General features: G+C 36.8%; 1 protein-coding gene and 1 pseudogene across 1 annotated transcript in view; one reads left to right on the forward strand and one right to left on the reverse strand.

The window, feature by feature from the left end:
• TMTC2 (transmembrane O-mannosyltransferase targeting cadherins 2) overlaps nucleotides 1-24,462 on the forward strand; it is a 341,011-nt gene that overhangs the window by 232,671 nt on the left and 83,878 nt on the right. The window contains exons 5-7 of the mRNA XM_081822153.1: nucleotides 15,650-15,735; nucleotides 16,239-16,423; nucleotides 18,168-18,246. Coding sequence (XP_081678279.1) covers nucleotides 15,650-15,735; nucleotides 16,239-16,423; nucleotides 18,168-18,246 — 350 coding nt within the window. The remainder of the gene's footprint in view (nucleotides 1-15,649; nucleotides 15,736-16,238; nucleotides 16,424-18,167; nucleotides 18,247-24,462) is intronic.
• LOC115938308 (U4 spliceosomal RNA) lies at nucleotides 2,589-2,659 on the reverse strand (annotated as a pseudogene).

Genomic DNA, 24,462 nt, shown 5'->3' on the forward strand with positions numbered 1-24,462 from the left:
ATTCCTTTTTTTGAAACATTATATTTGTCACCTTCTAGTGAACTTATAATCTCCTGTTTAGTTATATAGAGTGATATTAAAATAAATAAAACTGTGTAGTTAATTTTGTATATTGCTAACATATACAGGCCATGGGAGGCAGGGCTTTTGTATACATCCTAAGTGCCTAGCATAGGGCTTAACTCACAGTCCAAGCTCAATGTGTATTCGCTGAATGTACATTTACACAATGTGCCCGTGATTTACGTACATACATTTTCCTTAAACTCCTCATATGTGAAGGGTGTGTTAAATAACAAATATTCAACCAAGTACATTTAAACAATCTTACTGGCCTTATTAAAAGATTCATGAATTGGGCAGCATCCCATCTAGCTAATAGACAGGGAGTCTGAGGAGATGCACAAAATGGAAGGCTTCACTGAAGGAGAGTGGGGCAAGAGAGTTATTAGCAAAAGAAAAGGATTGTTTTAGGCAAGGTGGCTTTCCCTTGGGGGAAAAGAAAGGGCTTTTATCCTTCAGATTACCTCATTTTATGGGGGATGGAGAAAGCCTCTGTGGCTGACTCATTGGTGCTGATTGAAAAACTTCTGAGTGACTAGTTAAGACTGCATTTCTGGGGGAGGCTGAAACTGCAATTAGATGAGGTATCAAGCCCCAGTTTGGGAATTTGGTCTAAGTGACACCATTTTGGGCCTATGGTTTTTTTCTTAACAGGAGCATCATGGATTATTTTGGAAACTTTCCTTCCCACTTTTTCTTTCTTCCTCTGTCCCTATTTACCTCTGTAGAATCGAAGAGCACCTATGGTTGCCATCTAGATTGCTTTACCCCTCCATTGCTTTTAATTATAGTGCCCCCAAATTGACTTTACTCCTAAGGACTCTTAGTGTTGAAGATGACTGGATGGGGGTTGGCTGAAAGGCAAGGGGGGACGAGTGGTCCCATCTTACTGTTCTGATAATTAGGAGAACAGGGTGAGAAAATGCTCACTAGTCATCTAGAGAAGAAAAACCAGATCCAGCCTGGTCAGTATAATTACATCTTACTCAGAAAATGACAAGCAGGTACTTAGAGAACAGAAATTCCAGGTTAGGGGAATAATCTGTGCTTTTCTTGAATTCTGAATATAGACTATTTTTTAACACCATTTATATTTTATGAATAGCCTTTTGATGTTTTAATGATTGTGTGTGTGTGTGTGTGTGTGTGTATTTTCTGTAAATTTGCCTGTTTGAAGTAAAAATCTTAGGAAAAAATCTCTAAATCTTCAAAGACCAGATTTAGGGGTAGGTGCAAACCTGGGATGTAAAATGTATACTCAGTCTCCAGGAATTTGGGTTTGGAAAAGAGAATGCAACTTTAATCAAAAGCAACAACTGAGGGGCGCCTGGGTGGCTCAGTCAGTTAAGCGTTGAACTCTTGATCTCAGCTCAGGTCTTGATCTCAAGGTTGTGAGTTCAGGCCCTGCGTTAGGCTCCACGCTGGGTAGGGAGCCGACTTAAAAAAAATAAAATAAATAAATAAGCACATATTCTCCTTAAAAAAAAAAAAAAAAAAACCAGCAACAACTGATAGGAGGAAAAACAGGCAAGTTTTCTAGGCCCCATTCTGAAACAAAGTAATGGGAAGCATTCAGAGCTTGAGGGGCTGAGATACTATTCTCTGGGGCAAGGCCAGTACCTTTCTAAAGCAAGAGCGTGGAATGGATAGAAGGGGTAAGAAAATAAAAGCAAGTGCTGCTGAGGGTACTCACCAATTTTCTCTTCATTTATCACATGACTCCCAACCTGCCCATCACTCCACGGTCAGCCCTTTCCCTGCCCAGCCTTAGACACCAGCTTGTCTCCTGCTCCTACACTGGGACCTAAAATGATGACTGCCACCAGGAATAGATCCTGCCTCTCTCTGACCCCCGAATTGAGTGAAGGGACATCCCTTCTCGGCACCAAAATTAAATCTGCAAAGTCAGTTTTAGGATCATTGTTATAAGAGGTGCTTTCTTTCACAGTTTTTGAATACTTCAGGATAAGCCTGTGAGTGAATTGTTTTTACATGGCAAATCTGTTCCAAGCAAAAAAAAAAAAAAAAAGGTAAACTCAGACTTTCATTTTTGGAACTCATCTTGCTTGTTCTTAAGTTAGAAATTGCTTGTATGACCTAACACCTATTCCTGCTGGCCTGTGAGATACATGATACCTTTTCCCCTTTCATAATTTATTGTTTCAAGGGCAGACTTTTGTTAGAACACTGCTGTTAAGGGACAAAGAAAACACCCACTTTGTTGAATATTTATGTTTAAAGTGAGTACATTGCACTAAATCACTGTGTGCCCATGGGAACATCTCTAACCCAAATTATAACCATATCTATAGAAAGAATCCAGCACTGAAGCTTGCTTGCTTTTTTATTTTATTTTATTTTATTTGGTAATATTTTTTTGAGTGTGTTGATGCCTGCAGAATTCACAAATGTTCATTTTTCTTTCCCCAGCTGCTGGAACAAACTAGTTTCAGTTAGGTTTTCTTGCTATGGACTTCCATAGCACATCATACTATATCATAGTACCCTCTATATAACTGTATTACTGCTTTTTAATTAGCAATAATCACGCCTTGGATAAACCTCATTGGCTACGATACTGTCACTGCACAAAGCTTTATTATTACTGCTTTTTAAATGATCTCTTTTCTACTAGTCATCAAATCTCTGTATAATGGCACTATGAAATATATTTTCAACAAATGAATGAATGAATGAACGAATCAACAGTCTACTTACCTTGACTTTTAATGAGTAGCTCAGGCTTTGGCCTATGTGTACCATCCAACTGATAAATGTTTCTTTTTCAAGAAATTACATAATAACTAGTCATCCATGTTGGATAGCCCCTGTAAATAGTAAAGAATAAGTAGCAAATCTGTACATGGGTTTAAAGTTAAATCACTGGTAGTTAGTGTCTTTGATTTGTGTCAGGTGCATTTTAGTTCTTAATTTTGTTTGTTTTAAATCTCAAAATTCTCTTAGAGGATGAGGTAGTATTTGAAAGGTATTTGACTACGATCCCAGAATATATATATACGCCTACCAGAATAGTATTTCTTTTCTTGGGGAGGAATGGAATGGCTAAAGGGAAATGTTTCCTTTTTAAAAAATTTAACTCTGTGCTCCCTCTGCACCATGGAGTCGGCCTCATGAAATAGTTAACAGCCTGAACTTTGGCATTAAGCAGACTTAAGATTCAAATCTCCCATTTATTGGTCCCATGGCTGCCTTAGTCAAATTGGGTAATCCTTATTCTTCATCAGCAAAATGGGGTTGTGATATCTCCTAGTGCTGTAGCAAGGATTAAATAAAATGCCTGGAAACTTGATATAATTATATAATAATAAAAGCTAAAGAGTTTGTTAGCTGCTAATTTATTTTGTTTCTAACTATTCTTGGCTATGCCTTTGTGGGTGTATACCTACATTCTAGGAAGAGGAGTGGATTCTCAATGTAAGAATAACTCAAGGAAACCCCTTTATAAGTTGTGTTAGGGATCTCCAGAGAAACAGGACCAATAGGATGTGTGTGTGTGTGTGTGTGTGTGTGTAAAAAATAAAAAGATTTATTATAAGGTATTGACTCATGCCATCATGAAGGTTAAGAAGTCCGAGGATTGGCTCTCTGCAAGACAGAGACCCAGGAAAAGCCGTGGTGTGTGTAGTTCAGAGGCTCAGCCTTTGTAAATACCGGTCTGAGTCTGAAGGCCTGAAAACTAGGAGGTCTGAGGACAGAAGATCAATGCCCCAGGGGTTCAAAGCAAAGTTTCCTGTTCTTTTTTTCATTGTATTCAGGCCATCAACAGTTCGGATGATGCCCATCCCCACTGGGGAAGGTAATCTGCTCTACACAGTCTATGAATAAAATGTCGATCTCTTCCTGAACCATTCTCACAGACCTACTCAGAAATAGTGTTTAACCAGGTATCTGGGCATGCTATGTTCCAATGAAGCTGACACATAAAATTACCTGTCACGTAAGCGTATTTGTTCTTGGTAAAGTTGATTGACATTGGAAGCTATAGTTTATCCACATATTAAGCAAATCCAAGATACTTATATATTGGCATGGGCATATATAAATAGGGAAAGAGAGGAGAAAAATGTGTTAATACGGACAATGAAGAAGCACTGGGTATATGAACCAGACAGGGCAAGTATTAATGCTTATTCTGAGAACAGGCTCTTCTTCCCAGTGGACCAATGTGCAGTAATGGGAAGACAGTGGGATTTGAAACCTAGCAGCTCTGAATTTGAGTCTCATCTTGAGACTTCCAGTTGTATTATCATGGGTACGTGGTTTAACTTCTCTCCCTGATGCTTTCACATCTCTCAGATGAAAAGAATTATATTGTTAATTTTAAGGATGAAAAGAAAGAACATGGAAAATATTATCATAAAGACATCTAGTATTTTCTTTCTGATTTTCTATTAAGCACTATTTTTTAACTAGGAATGTATATTCATACCTATTATTATTTTATGACATGTAGAGGAAAATGTAGCCTTAATTATATATTCAGAAGACAGGTATAAAGCAAACTAGGCATATATTAATAGGCAATGTAGTTCTTTGAGTACCAGTTTCAACAATAAATGAGCTGCATGGATTTTTTTTAAGTTGAGTAACCATTCTGATTTGGGGGCTCCTATTTGTAAAATGGGGACTATATATTTATTGATTTATTGCCAGAATTATGAAAGATAATAATCATGAAGCATCTTTTTAGGATATCACAGATACAAATGGACTTTTTATGGATATAAAAGCTTATCTAGATGTCACAGTCCCAACTCTTACTCAGGAGAAGTACCTTTGTAGTGAATGCTCCATTTAATTGAGACCTCACGTATTTTTCAGACACAGTACTATATGAGAATATGTTTCTCTTTCTTTAGACCATAAGCAAAAACTAATTTTAAAATTAAAAAAAAAAAAGTTACAACTTCATTTTTCCCCTAATATTTATTGATAAAGTTTTTGGTAATGCAATTGAAATATAACAACAAAAAAATCATTTTGATTGGATGCCTACTACTCCATATTTGGCAGGTTAGAATAAAAAATATCTTTATGAAATAAGATGTCATTATTATACTTTATTTGTCAAAGTCTAAACAAAATTCAATTTAGCACAACTAAACAGGTCTGTGTCAAAAGAAAGATAACAGAAAGGAGGCTTAACTGTATTTTCTGAAATCTACTTGACAGCTATGTGACATCCAATGAAACAGGGTTAGCTTTGGGGAACTATGGGACAGAACCAAATGTGCCCATCTGTCTAGTTCATGTCACATGGCTATTGCCTTTTCCTGCATCTCTGTTTCGATTCTTTTTCATGCAGTTAAAGTCCAGAGCCAGGAAACGACTTGCTCATTACCCTTTAATGAGGAAGGAATTTAACCTTTTCAAGAAGGGACATCTTTTTTATTTTGCTCACAGTACATATGGTATATACTAATCCTGTATGATAACTTAGCAGTAGTTTAAAATAACTATCCAGTTAAGTTATGCTTTTTGTAGCATATATATTAAATATTATTCTCATAAGTTGAGGTTATGTGCAACAATCAATGCCCACTTCCTTGTTAGTGCTTTTTACACCCAAAGTCATCTTTGTAAAAGATGTCATTTTTACCTCTTAAATTGAAATAGTTTAATTAAAAAAGGGAGGGGGGACGAGAAAGTTGAGTTTGTGATTTGAGAAAAAAGATATGAGTAGAGAGAATTCTTTTGTTTGGTCCTCAAAATCAAAGTTTATTATCCTAGGGTGACCTGAAAGCCATAGAAGTGCCACGTGAGACCAGAAAATATAACTTTCATCCGTGATATCTCCTTTGGAGCTCCAGTTCAATCAGTTATATCTCACTGAAGCTTTTTTTTTTTTTTTTTTTCTGAGATGAAAATCCTACCTATTTCATTTCACTTGACAATTCCTGTGAGTTTCCTTCTTTCCAGTTACTTGGGGATTGAGAGGATTAATTAAAATGCTTTTATAAAAAAATGCTACTAATGTCATTACTCTTTTGGGTGAAGAGTGATAACTCTGACCACTTGGATGTCTAGGAGCTTAATTTAAGGGTTCCAATTTCATGCACCCATTATGCTCTTAAGTTTTATAATTTTAATTAAATATATTAACTGCTATTTTTATACATGGCAATCGCCTAGTCTGGTTACCACTCAAAACCAGACAGCTCATTTTTTTTTTATTCATTCAAATATAATTAGAAGTTTTCCTTAAAATTAACTCTAGCAAAGCAATACTTGATATTATGTATTTTATGGTCTTAAATGGTTTAAAAAAAGAAAATAAATAAATACAAAATGAAGTGATGCCTATGGCATTTTATCAGTTGGGAAAGTGTTTGGTGTGCAAGTGATAAGAAACCCAAAAGAACATTAGCTTAAACTAGTTAAAATTGTATTCTCCACCTTACAAAAAAGAAGTCCAGAGGTGTGTAGCCCCAGGGGTCATAGGAGAGTTTCATGAAGGGCTATTTACTCACCACAATCCTCAGAACAGGACTTGTACCTTACAGTCAGCAGGAGGGAGGAAGGCTAAGGGAGAACATGGTCTCTCTTCTTTTAGGACCTTTCCTAAGAGGTACACAGACCACTGTGCTTTCATCTCATTGGACAGAGCTTACTCACATTACCAAGCCTGGCTTTCTGATTGGTCATGGTTCTTTTTATGTGTTCAGTGGTTAGTATGAATTAGATACTTAATTCCCGAGCTCTGTGTCAGTCTAAAACCTTGGAATTACTGCAGTTTATTCAAGTAGTAGTAACTTACTCATTTTATTAACCAGGTTTATTTTTTCAAGCTATCATTTCTATTGACTGTTTTCATAAAGGCAAAAGTGAAATGGAATTTTCTAAAAATTAAAAAGAACAAGCATGCCTATCTCACTTTTGTCAGTGCATCTGAGCAAATTGTCAGTGGCTCTTTATAATAATATTACCCTCTATATAGATTCCATTTACTGCTGGTATAGTCACTTGAGATTTCTGCTTGATACCTATTTTATCAAGCAAGATGCAAAAGCATTTGTGTGTATGAGTACGACATGTTCTTGTCACTTCTGTTTGATAATAGAGATGTAAGATTTATTTTTCCAAGTGTCCTATTATAAACATAGCCTAAAACTAAGCATAAGTCTTGAAAAAAAAAAACAATAAATGCAACTATAATGCCATTTCACAGTTAAATTATATAAAATGTCATTACTAGAGTCATTAGCTAAATTAGCAAATTTGATTAGAAAATTTGGGTTAATACAAAGTTCAAATATGTCTCCAAACCAATGCTAATTAATTTCAGTTGGGAAATTTCAAATGCATAAATACCTTAGGATAAAATTGAACATCTAAAATTTATAATATTTTATCTCTGAGGAAAAGCATCTTAATTTTGAAGTACCTACATGTGTTAAAGGACAATCAAAATAAAATTCAGAAAAACATCTCAATTTAAGATGAACATATTTTTGTTACTATAGTAGTCCCAGCGGAGTACTTATCTATGAGGGATATGTTCCAAAACCCCCCAGTGGATGCCTGAAGTTGTGGGGAGCACCAGACCCTATATAGACTATATATTTTTTTCTTGTACATTCATCCCTACGATAAAGTTTAATTTATAAATTAGGCACAGTAAGAGATTAACAACAACAGTAATAAAATAGAGCAGTTATAACAGTATACCATAATAAAAGTTATGTGAATGTGATCTCTCTTTTTCTCTCACAATACCTTATTATACTGTACTCACTCTTCTTGTGATGGTGTGAGATGATAAAATGGCTACCTGATGAGATGAGGGGAATGATACAGGCCTTGTAAAGTAGTGTTGGGCTACTGTGGACCGTCTCAAGATTCATCAGAAGGAAGATTGTCTTTCAACCACGATTGACCACGGATGACTGAAACTGTGGAAAGCAAAACCATGGATAAGGGGGGACTACTGTACTCAGGCCGTAGGGCTTACAAATTATTTTGTGAACCATTATTTTGTAAACATTAAGTTATCTGATTTATTTGGATTACTAAGTATGTTTGCCCAGGGAATAGCCAAACTTTTTAAAATTTAAATGCAATTAATTAACATATAGCATATTATTAATTTCAGAGGTAGAGGTCAGTGATTCATCAGTCTTATATAACACACCCTCCTAATGTCTATCATCCAGTTACCTCATCCCTCCCACTCCCCTCCACTCCAGCAACCCTCAGTTTGTTTCCTGAGATTAAGAGTCTCTTATGGTTTGTCTCTCTCTCTGATTTCATCTTGTTTTATTTTTCCCTCCCTTCCCCTATGATCCTCTGTTTTGTTTCTTAAATTCCACATGAGTGAGATCATATGATTGTCTTTCTCTGATTGACTTATTTGGTTTAACAGAATACCCTATAGTTCCATCCACGTTGTTGCAAATGGCAAGATTTCATTTTTTGATGGCTGTGTAATATTCCATTTTATATATACCACATCTTCTTTATCCATTCATCTGTTGACGGACATCTGGGCTCTTTCCATAGTTTGACTATTGTGGACATTGCTGGGAGTAGCCAGATTATTTATTACTGAAATACTCTCTTAATAATATAGTCTTAACTTTAAGTTGTTTCAGCTTTCCATTTTCTTTTTTTTTTTTTTCCTGTGTAGATTGTCATTTAATTTCTACAAAGCCTGTCATTATTTCTGTTGGCTGATTGAAATGATGTCTTTGAGTTTTTATATGCATGAATTGATCTGTCTGGAACATCATTCCCTGCATCCTTGACTTCTCTAGGAACCTCACCTGACTTTGTCAGCTTGGGAAGGTGTACCTTTCATGTGTTCCCCAAAACACTTTATGCTTTATATACACTGTGTTGTGACTGTTTGCCTGTCTAGGTCCACTGTGAGACAGTTCATTCAAAAACTATTTATTCATTTTTTTATAATTTTATTGTCAGTGTTTAATATGTTGTAGGAGTGCCACAAGTTATGCTTTAATGAAATAAAAAAAAAGGGAGAAAGTTACTATCTTTTAGTATTTCCCTAGTTTTAAAGGTCCATGACTCTATGTAAACTGCATCCTGTTTCACTCATGTTCTGTGTAAACATCAGCTTATATAGCATCCTGTAAATTTTTGAAAAGTATACCTTTCTTCTACTGATGTGCTTTATTAATACCAACTTTTGGGGATGCCTGGGTGGCTCAGTTGGTTAAGCATCTGCCTTCAGTTCAGGTCATGATCCCAGGGTCCTGGGATCGAGTCCCGCATCAGGCTCCCTGCTCAGTGGGGAGCCTGCTTCTCCCTCTCCCTCTGCCTGCTACTCTGCCTACTTGTGCTCTTTCTCTCTCTCCCCGTCTCTCTCTCTTTCTGACAAATAAATAAAATCTTTAAAAAAAATACCAGCTTTTGAATATCTCAGATTTCAACCATTTTGAAAGACCTTGTTAGAACCTGAGGCAAAAGATAGCTTTGCTTGAAAATCTCTATGCTTCTACAGTTCTATATAGAGGGTAATCTTATTACAAAGAGCCACTGACAATTTGCTCAGATGTACTGCTAAAAGTGGGACTGGCATGCTTTTTCTTTGTAATTTTTAGAAAATTCCATTTCTTAAAAAAGAAAATTCCATTTCTCTTTTGCCTTTTTTTAATGAAAAAAGTAGAAATGATGTAAATTAGATTTTTATTGAAAAATAATTTAATCCCTGTAGCTTGATTTCTTATTTTCTCTATTCTTTGCATAGTTCATGTATGTGATTGGCAGGGACATAGAGATAAGGTCTGAAGAAATGTGTTGCAGTTAGTACATACGAGATGCAAAATGTGGTATCGTTATTAACTTCAACACTATTGGTATTTGGGGCCAGAAAATTCTTTATTTTGGGGGCTATCTTATGTCTTCTAACATGTTTACATATTTAGCGGCATCCCTGGCCTCTACCCACTAGATGCCAGTAGAATCCACCCAGATATGACAACATAAATGTCTCCAGACATTGTCGAATGTTCTCTGGGGGACAGGGTGGGGAGGACAAAAGTCATCCCTGAATGAGAAACACGGTGCTAAATAAATGTTCCCCGTCTGTCTCTGTCAATATTTAAGAATCAGCTAGGGGTTTGTATGCCTATTTACATTTAATGTTTGCATTTAACTCTGTCCAATCCACTGTTATCATGGGTTTGACTGGTTTTCATTTATCAAGTGTCTAGATTATTGTGATTCTTTAAAAATGGCATTTTGGACAAAGATAGCGTTGTCAGGGGAGACTGGCATAAAGATGGGCAGAACTTTCACAGGGAAAAAGAAAATTCTACATACTCAATGGTAATTCCTAGAATATATGATCAAAATCAGATTAAAAATAGTCAAAAGGATTTAAGGGAGGGTATTTTGTTGTTTTATGTATGTGTGTATGTGTGTGGTGTTTTTGTTTTGTTTTGTTTTTTTGAAATACAGTGTTCTAAAATTTAACTGTTTGATTGAATAGTACTTTATAGATCCAGATGTGCTTTCTTCCTTTGACTAAAATAATATTTATTATGTTTCCCCAATTTGTGTTCTTCTTCACTGGGTGCTTGATTTCATTGTTTCTCAAAGATAAATCATTGGGGGATAAATATGAGAAGTGAAATATGTTCTTCTATTAGAAAATACTATATAATATATCCACCCCCAAACACAGATATGTAAAAGTGAGCCCACCACTTAGTATTCAGAGATCAGTAACTTGTTATTTCCATTTCTTTCTCAAAAGTCACTTCAACTTCCCATTAATGTATAGCATCAACCAGTTTCCTTAATTATAAAGCAACTTCATGTAATATGAATAAAATGTTTTCTCATTAGATTCTGGCTTGATGGTATATTAAAATGTGTTTTTATTTTTAATATACATAGAATCCAGAAGATTTTATTGACATCATCAGCATGTAAACAAACACTGTCCTCAATTTTAAACAGTTCTGGAAAAGCCTTTGGTATGAATGATTTATTACAGTGTAGCCTCTTTTATAATCGGATAGCTGGGCTTCACCTGTAGCACACTTCTCACCAGTTGTGTGACCTTTGGTGTGTTGCTGAACTTTCCTTGTCTGAAGCTCATCTTCTGTAAAATGGGGCTAGTAATAATAGCCTGCCTCAGAAGGTGATTGTTGAGGAATAAAAAAGTGAATTTTATGTGAGGTGCTTGACACACGTTAAGTGTGAAATAAGTTTAACTTTGTTATTGTTACCATAACTATTTCAATGTGAAGGGGTTCTATTCCTCTGTGTTCTCTACAGTAAATAAAGAATGGGTTCTGTAAACGTGGCAAAGAGCTGTCACAGAAGCTTGGGTGTTAGAGTGCTAGAACTAACCCCCATTCATCCTGAACTGCCAGAACCGGGTTGAATTCCTTTTCAGAGCATCGATGCAAGTTAGCATTTTACAAAATCTGGAGCGTGCTAGAGCAAAAGGAAACATAAGCTAGTGTGTGTGTACCTCAAATGGAATTATTTTCTCTCTTCTTTTTCCCTTCTAGAAAGAGCAGGGGATTTATTATCAGAGAAACTGTGTTCCAGTCCTGGCTTTGCCTCTTATTAATCATAAAACCTCGAGTTAGTGGGTAAATTTCCTGAACCTCCTGTATAACCTGGAGCTGACAACACTTTTTACTGTTGGCTAGGTGTTGCTTATTGCAAGCCTCTGCCAATGTCACTTTGACTCTGTGAACCTCCACTTGTCCATTCGTGAGCTGGGCCAGTGTTGGTCCCCCATCCGCTAGCAGAGTAATTTTCCACACCATTTATTTTCTTATTTGTCTCCCCCACTAGATTGTGCATCCACAGGCGAGTGCCTCTCTGTCTTGTTCACATTTGCAGCGTGCACACAAGGCGTAGTTGATGCTTAGTTAAATCTTTAGCCCTGAGAAATCAGCCACAGCAGCCTCTAACTTGGACTCACTCCGGTGTTAACTTTATTCTGATAATGTAGGGGATGATACTCTCGGATTCAAAGAGCCATGTGATATATAATCCTGGACAGTTGCCTACGGCATCACTCCATGGGACTCGGTTCCTCCAAAGAATAAGGCAGGCTGGACAGGATTGTCTAGGTGTGGTGATCATGCTAGTTATCATTTTCTCCTCTTTGTATATTTTTTGGAATTGGGAAATGACAGGAATATAATACATCTGCGTTGGGGAGCCCATGAGGCTCAACTCCCCAGTTTGCAAGGTTTATGGGCTTTAGGCATGTTGTCAGAGGTATGTGCTTGTCCCCTCATGTTAATTCTGTCTAGCCTAACAGCATATTTGCTCTTTAGAAAGTAATTATGTGGAGACTAATTAGTGGGCTGTTGCAGTTACTTAGGTGACGGTAATGATACAGAGGACTCTGACAAGAGCCATAAAGCTAAACCTTGAGAGGTAAAGAGTTAGAAAAAAGAGTCGGCTTTTGGAGACTTTATAAAACATGGAATTGTGAGTATGAGCGAAAAGTCAAAAATGATAACCAGGTTACTGATTTTAGTAAATGCAGTGAATGACAGTGCTGATTGCTGAGGAGATTTTTTTTTTCTTCTTTTATTTATTTCATTTGTTTATCTTTTTATATATTCTTGAGCAGGAGATGTGGTTTTCAATTTTGGGATGTGTTGATTTTGAAATTCCAGTGAGCACTGAGATTGATGCAGCTCAGTAAGCTGTCAAAAATAGATCTGGATGTCAGGAGAGCAATCATTCCTTCAGAATTGAGAACAGTCTATACACGAGCTACATGTTATGCATGATGTCATACAGAGACTATTTGTAAAGAAAAGAGAAGAAAGACAAAGTCCTCTGAAGCACCAACTTCTTTTAAAGGAATGCTCTTCAAGAGACACCTTTTTTAGTCTGTAGGATGGTCCCAGGTCAAAAGAACTAGGGGAGACTGGTCTCCAGGAAGCAGAAGACATAACAGTTCCAGGAAAGAAGGAGTTACAGTGTTACAAGTACTATAGTCGGGTGGGCCATTCATAAAAGCACACTTTTTGCGGGGTTTGATAATTAGAGCCTTAACTGGATTTAGGGCGTAAATGGGATTTGAGTCATTGGGCATTTACACTATAGATCATTCCGAAAGGAAATCTGAGTCTGATGAGAACAATAATAAACAGTAGTTAGAGGTGGAGACAGGAAAGAATAAAGGTTGTAGAGTCTTTTCTGTGCTAAGAGGGACATTTTTTGTATTTTTAAGGCAAAGGAAACTGTAATGGACAAGAGATTGGAGATACTAGATAAAGAAGGGCTCATGGAAGGATTTTCATTCCTAAAGAAGGTAGAAAAAATAGGATTAAATATCTTGATCTTATTTCTCCTCTGGTACCATCAGCCCTGTATCAGAGGAGAAGGACCTTGCTATCTGAATCTCAAAGGAAAGTGATAAAGGCAATTAAGGTGGTAGATAAGTTTCTGAAATGAGATGATGCATATGAGCTTTGTTAACTGGAAATCCGGTGTTTTGTCAATAAAATTATTATTGTAAAGAAAAATACTCCTTTTTTGGAAAGCATGTAAGTGTTCTTTCTCTTTAACAGTTTCACCTTTTTTTTTTTTTTTTAAGAAGAGACTCAGGTCTTTACAAAGAATATAGCCTCCCTTTGTTACATTGAACTTTTTTTTATTATTATTGAAGTGTAGTTGACATAAAGTGATATTAGTTTCAGGTATATACATGCCTTTTTTTCTCTTTTTTTTTGAACATGTTGTTCCTTCTACTTTTTTTTTTATTATGTTATGTTAGTCAGCATACAGTACATCGTTAGTTTTTGATGTAGTGATCCATGATTCATTGTTTGCATATGAGTGCTCCATGCAATGAGTTCCCTCCTTAATACCCATCACCGGGCTAACCCATCCCCCTACCCCCCTTCCCTCTAAAACCCTCAGTTTGTTTCCCTGAGTCCATAGTCTCTCATGGTTCGTCTCCCCTCTCTGATTCCCCTCTCCGTCATTTTTCCCTTCATTCTCCTAATGTCCTCCATGCTATTCCTTATGTTCCATAAATAAGTGAAACCATACCTGCTTTTAAAGGCAATTGAACATATTCACAAACTCTTGAGTACTGTAGGAAACTTTGTTTCTAGCAGCTAAAAAGTATACTCAACAGCAAAGCGTATCAAATTCATGATCAAATTGTTGCTCAAAACTTTCTATAGAAATGTACATTTAGGTATCTACATAAGTGATGTTAATGTGCTTTGGAATGGTTTGATCTATTCAGATGACTTTTAAACAAATATTAGAATTAGTGAGTTTAGGGTGCCTGGGTGCCTCAGTCGGTTAAGTGTCCGACTCTGGATTTTGGCTCAGGTCACGATCTCAGGGTTGTGGGATCGAGCCCCGTATCAGGCTCACAAGCTGGGCATGGGGCCTGCGCAAGATTCTCTCTGCCCACCACCTCCACCCCCCAAAGGAGAAAGAAAAAAGAAAGAAAGAAAAAAAGAAAACTGAGGTTAATCATTGCTAATGATACGAGTGAGCAAACTTTAATTTTGAAATGATTTTCTTCAGATATGTTTTCAGTGCTGCCCATTAAATAGTAAGCTGAATGTTTTTAAAAATATTCTGCAAAATGATGTGTTTTTATCAGTAGCCTGCTCATTTTGCAAAGGCCTCAGCTGCTGGCAAGTGGACTCTGCAGTTTGAGGTTGATAAGAGCAGTACTCAGGCCTGATAGAGGTGCCAAATGTCTATAAGATACTCGCTGATTATAAGAGACTAGGCATAGGCCAAAAAGTATCTGAGAGAGCTTTTTGAACTTAGTCCAGCCCTCTGACACTGTATTTTCATAGATATGACTATAATTGATTCTGATTGAAGTCATGAGGGTAGGGTCTGGAATGATGGGTAATCCACGTGGCCAGTGGCTAACGAGCTTCCTCAGGAGGCCCGTGGGGCCTGAGGGTCAATAGTCCAAAACATGTCTCTTAACAGTGACGTGAGATTTGCTCAGTGTCCTGCAATTCAAACTTATTTGACCAAATCCAGAAAATAAGGAAATAACAACGTGGATAACCTTCAGTCTTTGGTTTCTGTTCCTTTATGCCATCTGATTAAATTCTGACTCTATCCTGTTGACCCAGATTACCTTTTGCCTTTCAGGCAGTCATGGACAAATATTTCCCCAGTAATATGGTTAGTGAGAGAGGCACCTCTTGTTCTCATGTTTAAATATATATGTATATGTGTGTGTGTATATATATTTATATATATATCACTGCCTTAGACAAGTTTCCTTTCTGAACTGATGAAAAACTGTGCATGCTCTAAGACAAAATCCAGGTGGTTTGTCATTTCAGTGGGAGAGAAAAACTGCTGGAAAGGAAAAAGTTCACTGGGGGTAAAGGGCTCTTTGAAAATACTTCTTAATACTTTCTAATGCAATGTAAATGTAGCTGATACCTCTCCAGTATTTTCTCTCCTGAGGAATCATTTCCTTCTATTAAGAATTTATTTTTATAGTACCAGGTCAGCATTTTTACAGCCCCTTTAACCATTTTTATTTTTGAAATATAAAGTACAAATTTGTGGTTTTATGGATAGTAATACAGTCCTTCTTCAAATTTCTATTTTCCTCATGCAGAGGGTTACTTCTACAGGAGAACAGCAGGTTTGCAGAAGCATTACATTATTACAAACTGGCGATTGGAAGCAGGCCTACCCTGGCTTGTAAGTAATATTCAAGTTCTTTGAAAACACCCCTTTTTTTTCTTCTTTATCCACGAAAATTATCTTGGTGACTTACAGCCTCAGAGAGAAAAAAACATGCTATTTCTATTTCTGAAGACTTACCAATCCGATTATGAGCCTCTAACAATTACATCTCTCTCCATTTAATCATGTTTCGATAACCATTTATCATTTTTTAATATATTAAGGTAAATGCAGCTCTTATGCATCTAGAGTTTAAGCTCAAAATATTTTGAGCTCTTCGAGGGCATATCCATATATTTTTTATCCATATCCATATCCATATATTTTTTATTGACACCTCTACTCCTACTGCATTGTTGTTCCCATATATATTTGTTCCCTAAGTATTTATTTCTTGGTTTTCTAATAAAATCAAAACTAATCCATAGAAACTAAATTGGAGTAAAGATAACTTTATTGTTGTCATAGTGTATATCATCTTCTCACATCTATATTTCCCATTTTCTTTTTCCCCCCAGCTGCGTATTTAAACACCGGTATTATTCTCATGAACCAGGGGAAGACAGAAGAAGCCCGACGCACGTTCCTCAAGTGTTCTGAGATCCCTGATGAAAACCTAAAGGACCCTCATGCACATAAGAGCTCAGTTACCAGCTGTCTCTATAACCTGGGCAAACTCTATCATGAACAGGGACACTATAAGGTCAGGCCCAGGCCCCGGCCTTTTTCCTTCCCTCGTGTTCTTGATTTGAATCTCCATGTTTTCCACCCTGAGATCTCATTGCAGGGACACTATGATCACTTCAGAAGTTAATATGAGTTTTTATTCAGAGAGTTTTATGGTGAAACTCATTTGGAAAAGAACCTCTGCTAAACAAAACTTAAGATTTCTTTGCTGTGCATTTCTCAGAGCACTTGTAACTCTTCTAAAAAGGGAAATAACATGCATTGTGTCTCAAGCTTATTTGCTTATTAGTCTCTTTGATTTTATGATCCAAGATACATTATTATTATTATCTTATATGCAGCATTTGAGGTTTAAAAAATACATTGTTTATATTCTGGGTATTAAGGAAGTGATTTGGTGCTAATCCTACCCATTTATTTTAATTCTTTTTACAATAGTAATAAAAAGAAAATTTATTTATTTATTTTTTTAAAGATTTTATTTATTTATTTGAGAGAGAGAATGAGATAGAGAGAGCATGAGAGGGGGGAGGGTCAGAAGGAGAAGCAGACCCCCAGCTGAGCAGGGAGCCCGATGCGGGACTCGATCCCGAGACTCCAGGATCATGACCTGAGCCGAAGGCAGTCGCTTAGCCGACTGAGCCACCCAGGCGCCCCAGAAAATTTATTTTTTTAATTGGGGTGAGAGGAAGAGTAAAGGAGATGGTATCTTGTACAGGAAGCTGGGAGGGGTGTGTACCCTTTCTCTCACAAGAAGCATGCCTGCATCAGTTTCTTCTCTCACATTTAATGTTGCTCCTCCTTCCCTCTCCCTCCTCTCAAACCCATATTCTTACTCCATGTATTAAGACTGCAATATAGGGCACCTGGGTGGCTCAGTTGGTTAAGCAACTGCCTTCGGCTCAGGTCATGATCCTGGAGTCCCAGGATTGAGTCCCGCATCGGGCTCCCTGCTCGGCGGGGAGTCTGCTTCTCCCTCTCCCGCTCCCCCCTCTTGTGCTCTCTCACTCTCTCTCTCTCTCAAATAAATAAATAAAATCTTTAAAAAAAAAAAAAAGACTGCAATATAAAGATAAAGATATAATTTTTAAAAATAAATTGCATTTCATAATCTCAGTGGATCTCAGTAGCCAGAAGATTTGTTAGTTGCTATTTTGTTTAGATCCTACTTGGTTGCCTGGCTTGAAGTAACTATAGATTTTAGATGATTATGGGTAACTTCCACGTGTGAATTTTAGTAGTTGTTTTTTTTTTTAACTGAATCATCTATGTGAACTGGAAAATTTATCTTAAAAATAAATGAGCCTCGGGGCGCCTGGGTGGCTCAGTCGTTAAGCGTCTCTGCCTTTGGCTCAGGTCATGATCCCAGGGTCCTGGGATCGAGCCCCGCATTGGGCTCCCTGCTCAGCCAGGAGCCTGCTTCTCCCTCTTCCACTCCCCCTGCTTGTGTTTCCTCTCTAGCTGTCTCTCTCTCTGTGTCAAATAAATAAATCTTTAATAAATAAATAAATAAATAAATGAGCCTTGGGAACATTTGAGTGCTTGTTAAACTAAATTTTTATATAGCCTTCTTCACTTACTGGGTTGAATATTTTCATTTATGAAATTGAGGTAGAATGATATCAAAAGCCAGCTCAATTATTTTTCTCTAATGAACCATTTAGAAATAGCAAGGGAAGGTTTTGATTTTGGAAGGATGTTACTATTTTATTTGTAGTGAATATCTGTGTACTTTGTCTCTTCTTTGTTTCCTGAAATAGGACGCCCTTAGTGTATACAAGGAAGCAATTCAGAAAATGCCAAGGCAGTTTGCTCCACAGAGCTTGTACAACATGATGGGTGAGTAAAATGTAGTATTTTAACTCACATTTCAGAAATTAAAAGAAATTAAAATCTGTGCTTCTGTTAAATAGAATTCTAATAAATCATATCATTAATCCTCATACACACACACACATACAACTTATTCACAGTTAAGGTGATATACATTCAAATTTTCACAAAACACACTTATTCTTTTTTTTTTTTTTTTTTTTTAAGTAAACTCTACCCCCGGTTTGGGGCTCAAACTCATGACCCAGAGATCAAGAGTAGCATGTTCTACTGACTGACCACTCAGACACCCCGACAAAGCACACTTATTCTAACAAGAGCAAATAAATGCATTAACATAAAATAAATTTTAACAAATTGGCCAGATCCCAGAGTTGTTGTTGCAAGGTACTCTCAATCCCTTTTGGGTTTTGAATATTAGCTAGACTCTAGAGATTGAAAATGGTGAATAAAGATTTATAGCTTAATGGTTTATCAAATTCATGATAATATTTGATCATATTATTTTCTTAATCAGAAGATTCCCCCAAATATACATGGCGTGATATAGAGAGTCATGATTTTTGTGCTTATAACTGTGTAAGACTGTTGAATCACAGACCTGTACCTCTGAAACAAATAATACATTATATGTTAAAAAAAAAAAAAAAAGAAGATAGCAGGAAGGGAAAAATGAAGGGGGGCGGAATCAGAGGGGGAGATGAACCATGAGAGACTATGGACTCTGAGAAACAAACTGAGGGTTCTAGAGGGGAGGGGGTGGGGGGATGGGTTAGCCTGGTGATGGGTATTAAAGAGGGCACGTACTGAATGGAGCACTGTTATACGCAAACAACGAATCATGGAACACTACATCAAAAACTAATGATGTAATGTATGGTGATTAACGTAACATAATAAAAAAAAATTCAAAAAAAAAAAAAGATGAGAATCACTGAACCAACTTGTGTGGTTTTCATTGATAAGGTTTTGGATCACAATAGGTTTTTCCAAGTATTATTTTAGAGTAAGAACAGTACATCATTCCTTTTCTACATTGAATAATTAGTTCAGTTGTCTTATTAGTCAAAGTATGTAAGTTAGGACATGGATTTTTCTAGATGCAAGAGGTCAGGAACTAGAATTTCTAATAGAATAACCTACCTATCATCTATGATTGATCTGTGACTGCCTTACAGTAAATTGTTACCATATCTATTTGATAGTAGACACCACTGAAAACTCCCTATTTAGTACCTATTTAGTATATGGTATGACTCTTGGAAAAAAATCCCTACAGTTTAAGATGCCCTGCTGATTGACTAGCTTTGCTATTGCCAGATAAAGGAGAGGGAAAAAAAGTTGCCTTTGTCTTCAAATCAAATATTGTTCTCCAAAGCACAGATCGCAAACTCAGATTTTCCTTTCTCATGAAAGTTCGTTAAGTTGTTTACTATTTTTCTGCATATGAAATAAATGAGAGTATATAATCTTTAGGATTATTTGATACTTCTATATGCTCTGATTTGAGAAATTTGATAGTAGCTGTTTGGCTTGAGCACACCCAAAAAATCCCAGACCGTTCAAACTAGAAAATATATGGCTAGCAAACACACTCGCTTCCTCTTTTTCCTAAATGAGAAAAAAAAAAAAAAAAATTAGAAATAGTTTAGAGATAGAATGAGGCACAGGTCAGTAAATAGAAAAAAAAAAAAACAAACATAATTTGGCAGAGGTCAATATTTTCATTTCATGTGTCAGGGAATCCCACCCGGGGTTAGCCTATGCAGCAGTGGAGTGATTTAATACTCATGTAAAAGAGGGCCCCTAGGGTATTTTTAGTTGCGGTTTCTTTTCTCTTTGGTAAAATTACTAAAAGGTAAAAATCTAGCTTCATTAAGTGTACTTTTTGCCATCACGCTCTTAAGAATTAAAGCAGTAGCTTTCACTCTCCAGAATTTTACCATCAATCTATCCACCCATATATGTGTCCATAAAGCTTTGTGTCTAGGGTCTAGATTTGTCAGTTGAATTAACTTTTCTGTATTAATGCAGTATAGTTATTCATGTCAAAATGATTATTAGAAGGATTGTTTTCTCCAGCTTTCTCTAAGGCACAATGGTTTTCATTTATGATTTTATTTTTAAGGCGAATGCATGGGAAGGCCTTCTCAATTTTCCTGAATTATCAAATAAGATGTCCTTTAAATGAGGAGAGGACTCAGCTCCTTGGCAACAGACTGCATATGGCATCTTTATTGTTTTTTGTTTTTTTTTTTAAGATTTTATTTATTTATTTGAGAGAGAGAGAATGAGAGACAGAGAGCACGAGAGGGAAGAGGGTCAGAGGGAGAAGCAGACCCCCCGCTGAGCAGGTAGCCCGATGCGGGACTCGATCCCGGGACTCCAGGATCACGACCTGAGCCGAAGGCAGTCGCTTAACCAACTGAGCCACCCAGGCGCCCAACATCTTTATTGTTAATAGGAAGTGTGGTACTCACTATAGTTAGTGATTTCAGAAAATTCATTCAGTTATTTTATGCAAATAAATTTGATTGAAAATTCAGCCGGTACCTTGGGATCTGTCTCTCATATGGTTACACAGATGCTGAGCACACACCGGCAGCAAAAGATAAGTGTGTCCCTGGGGTTATTGCTTAGTCCTTTGTCTTATTTTTCATTATCGAAAGAGGTCATTTTGCCCAGACTCTGAAAAGCACTCTAACAATTTGTGAGGGGAGAATCCCCATATAATTTAAAATTCCAGGTTTCTTCCATAATTATGGTAGCTGCCTTCTGTTTAATTTTAGGTGAGGGTCTATCAGCTGAGCAGTTTTCGTAGTTTCAACTGTTCGCGAAACTGTAATTTTCTCAGAGTGAGTTCACCTCCTAATCAAATGGGTGAAATCCTCTGAGTATTTGCTTTAACTCCTAATACATTTTGATTAGCCTCCATTTGACAAGAGGAAAAATGGCCCAGGAGATAAGCTGCCCTATCAGTTCATCAGTTTCATTAGTCTGTCAGCCTGTGCTGATTATCCTATCAAGTTTATCAGCAGCCTTGAATGTGTCTTCTAATTCACACATTTACATATTATTAGTGCCCTTTAGGGATCAGTGATGGATTATAATGTCTGGCTAGATTCAGCCTGTAAGTATTCATTTTTCTCAGGGCTCATTCAGTGACACTTTCAAGAACCCCACCCCCACCCAGCACTTGTGTTTATACATAAAAACATTATCCTTCTTCCACCCTGTTTTCTTTTCTTTCTTTTTTTTTTCCGAAGATTTTATTTATTTATTTGACAGAGAGACATACAGCGAGAGAGGGAACACAAGCAGGGGGAGTGGAAAGGGAGAAGCAGGCTTCCTGCTGAGCAGGGAGCCCGATGTGGGACTCGATCCCAGGACCCTGGGATCATGACCTGAGCCAAAGGCAGACATTTAACGACTGAGCCACCCAGGCGCCCCCGCATCCTATTTTCTAGTGTATTTGGAGGTTAGGAGAAATAAAGGAGTATGTGTGAAAAAATACAACTATATTTGAATGTTCTTTTTAGTGTAATAACTCAATTCATTGCAGTTGCTTTTTTAAAAAAACAAAAGGAAACTTTCTGGTCCTTTGCATTTTCCCGTCCTTTGAACCTTTTACAAGAAACTTCTGTTCTGTATGCTATATGCCACTGGTCGACTTATCCTGAGCACCAAATGACCATATTTTCCCATTTCTGTATTAACAGAAAATAGCAAGTTTGATTAATTTGCTTCCCAACTCAATTTTTTCTATATTTTATTCTAAGACTTATTTTTTTGTTCCAATTCCTAAGTAAACTTAAAAAAAAACTATTGAAAATATATTTTCATTATTCTCTTTGATTTCATAGGACCATAAAGCAGATACTAAGTATTCTTTTATAAATAAATAAACTTTCACCTAGGTGGCTTTTGTAATTAGCAAAGTATTTGAATACATGAGATATTAAGAGACAACATCACAAATAATGGTTAAAATTGCTCCTAGCCAGTTAAGACTTTATTTCTGAGGGCCTCAGTTTCCTCTTGAGACAGTAGCTTGGGTTAAATGGGGATTCACTATAGTGTGAAGTCAGAGAGGTTCACACTATGGCTTTGACACTTAAGCTAAGTGACTTTGAGCAAAATACTTAACTGAAGCCTCAGTTTCCCCATCTATAAGATGGGCATAATAGTAGCATCAGTTTGAGGATTGATTTAGATAGTGAAAGTACAGCATATTTGACCAAATGCCCAACCTGGTGGGTGTTTCATAATATTACCTTCCATTGTAGTCACTGTCCTTTCTGAGACCTGTAAACCCCAAAAGTTTGTTGGGGGTTTGTATTTTTGTATCTTTGGTTGTATTCTGTCAGTTCTTTCTGTATTTACCAAAGTAAGTATGATTTCTTTATAGATAAGATTTTGTCATTATGGTGGCCTTGCGGTCACGGACATTCAACGGGATTGTGTTTAGTTCTGTCCTGTCTACAATTTCTGTCTATTCTCTTGAAGTCCATTTTCCTTTGTCTTTCAGCAACCACAATCAAAATCCTTCTTTTAGCATTAGCTATGCTAACCAAAAGTGAGACAGCATACTCAGCTAATGCCCAATTAACTTAATTCCAGTAATAGAGTACACCCTCTAAATTAAAATTGTCATATTTAGGTTAGAGTTTCTTCTCCTTTTCCTGTCAAGACATATTTTTTCCTCTAGACTTAGTCAAAATTTTTCTTTATTCTGACATCTATTGTAGGCCTTGATTGAATCTCGGTTTGTCCTCTCCTCAAATTATAGTTGTATTTTAACAGAGAGTTAGAGAGCACAAGTAGGCAGAGCGGCAGGCAGAGGGAAAGGGAGAAGCAGGCTCTCTGCTGAGCAGGGAGCCCGATGCGGGGCTCGATCCCAGGACCCTGGGATCATGACCTGAGCCGAAGGCAGCCACCCAACCGACTGAGCCACCCAGGCGCCCCGTATAGTTGTCTTTTAAGATCGTAGAATGTTAGAGGTGGAAGATTCTTATCTTAAAAATTCCTCCTAATATAATCTCTTTTACTTTACAAAGTAGAAATTAAAGTAGTAATTAAAGAGTTGAGCTGATCTTTTTAGGATTATAGTTTGTGTTGAAACCCAAAGAGTAGTTTCCTTTTTTTTTTTAAGATTTTAAATTTTTTTCTTTTTAAAGATTTTATTTATTTATTTGAGAGGGAGAGAGACAGAGATAGCTAGAGAGAGCACGAGTGGGGAAGAGAGGGAGAAGCAGGCTCCCCGCTGAGCAGGGAGCCTGATGTGGGGCTCGAACTCAGGACCCTGGGATCCTGACCTGAGCCAAAGGCAGGTGCTTAACCAACTGAGCCACCCAGGCGCTGCTAAGATTTTTTAAATTTTTAAATGATCTCTGTATCCTCCGTGGAGCTCACACTCACAACCCCGAGATTAAGAGTTGCCTGCTGTACCGACTGAGCCAGGCCAGCACCCTAGAAGGGTAATCTCCTGATTTAGATTCAAATGCTTTTTTTATTTAGCCCTTGTGTGTTACTGAAATTGGTATGTTATTTACTATGTCAATATAGCTTTTATTTACCTATTTAAAAATCAGCAAAATATCTGTAGATGTAGATATAGATGTATATGTCTTATTCCTTGTTCAAATATATATTAAAAAACCTCTTCATTTTTACTAAAAATCAGAAAAACTACAAAAATGAAATATGCAGGATATTGAAAATTTTTTTTAATGTAGGATAATTTTTAACCACCTTCAATTTTCCCCTTTTATTTCTCTATAATTGTTTATTTCCCTTATTATATATACAAAAACATTGCTTTTGAATATTCCTGAGATTATGGAAAACTAAATTAGGCTGTGACTTTCAATTACCTTTATCAGTTTAAGCCCTTCCAATCCCAAAGGTCATTTTAAGCCTATTTACTATTTAAAATGAAATTACTTGGCTTTCTCAATGCAGAGTAATTGTTGAGGTAATTATATAAGCAATTTAAGCCATTTCATCTTGGTAATATATCTTGAGAACAAAAGGGCATAATGTGTTGCCTGGAGTAAGAGAGAATCTAGAGTTACTGCCTTGTCATTGCATTGTATAATCACTATGTTTAGAATAACCTCTGTGTACAAAAAAAAAAAAAAATGTTTTAAGTCACAAGTGCTAGGTGGAGGTTACAGAGGTGGTAGTGGTATGAAATGGAAATAGCCCCTATGGTTCCTGTTC

This window comes from Leptonychotes weddellii, chromosome 5, assembly GCF_054177405.1.
Source record: "Leptonychotes weddellii isolate Sample4059 chromosome 5, ASM5417740v2, whole genome shotgun sequence".
NCBI lineage: Eukaryota > Metazoa > Chordata > Mammalia > Carnivora > Phocidae > Leptonychotes > Leptonychotes weddellii.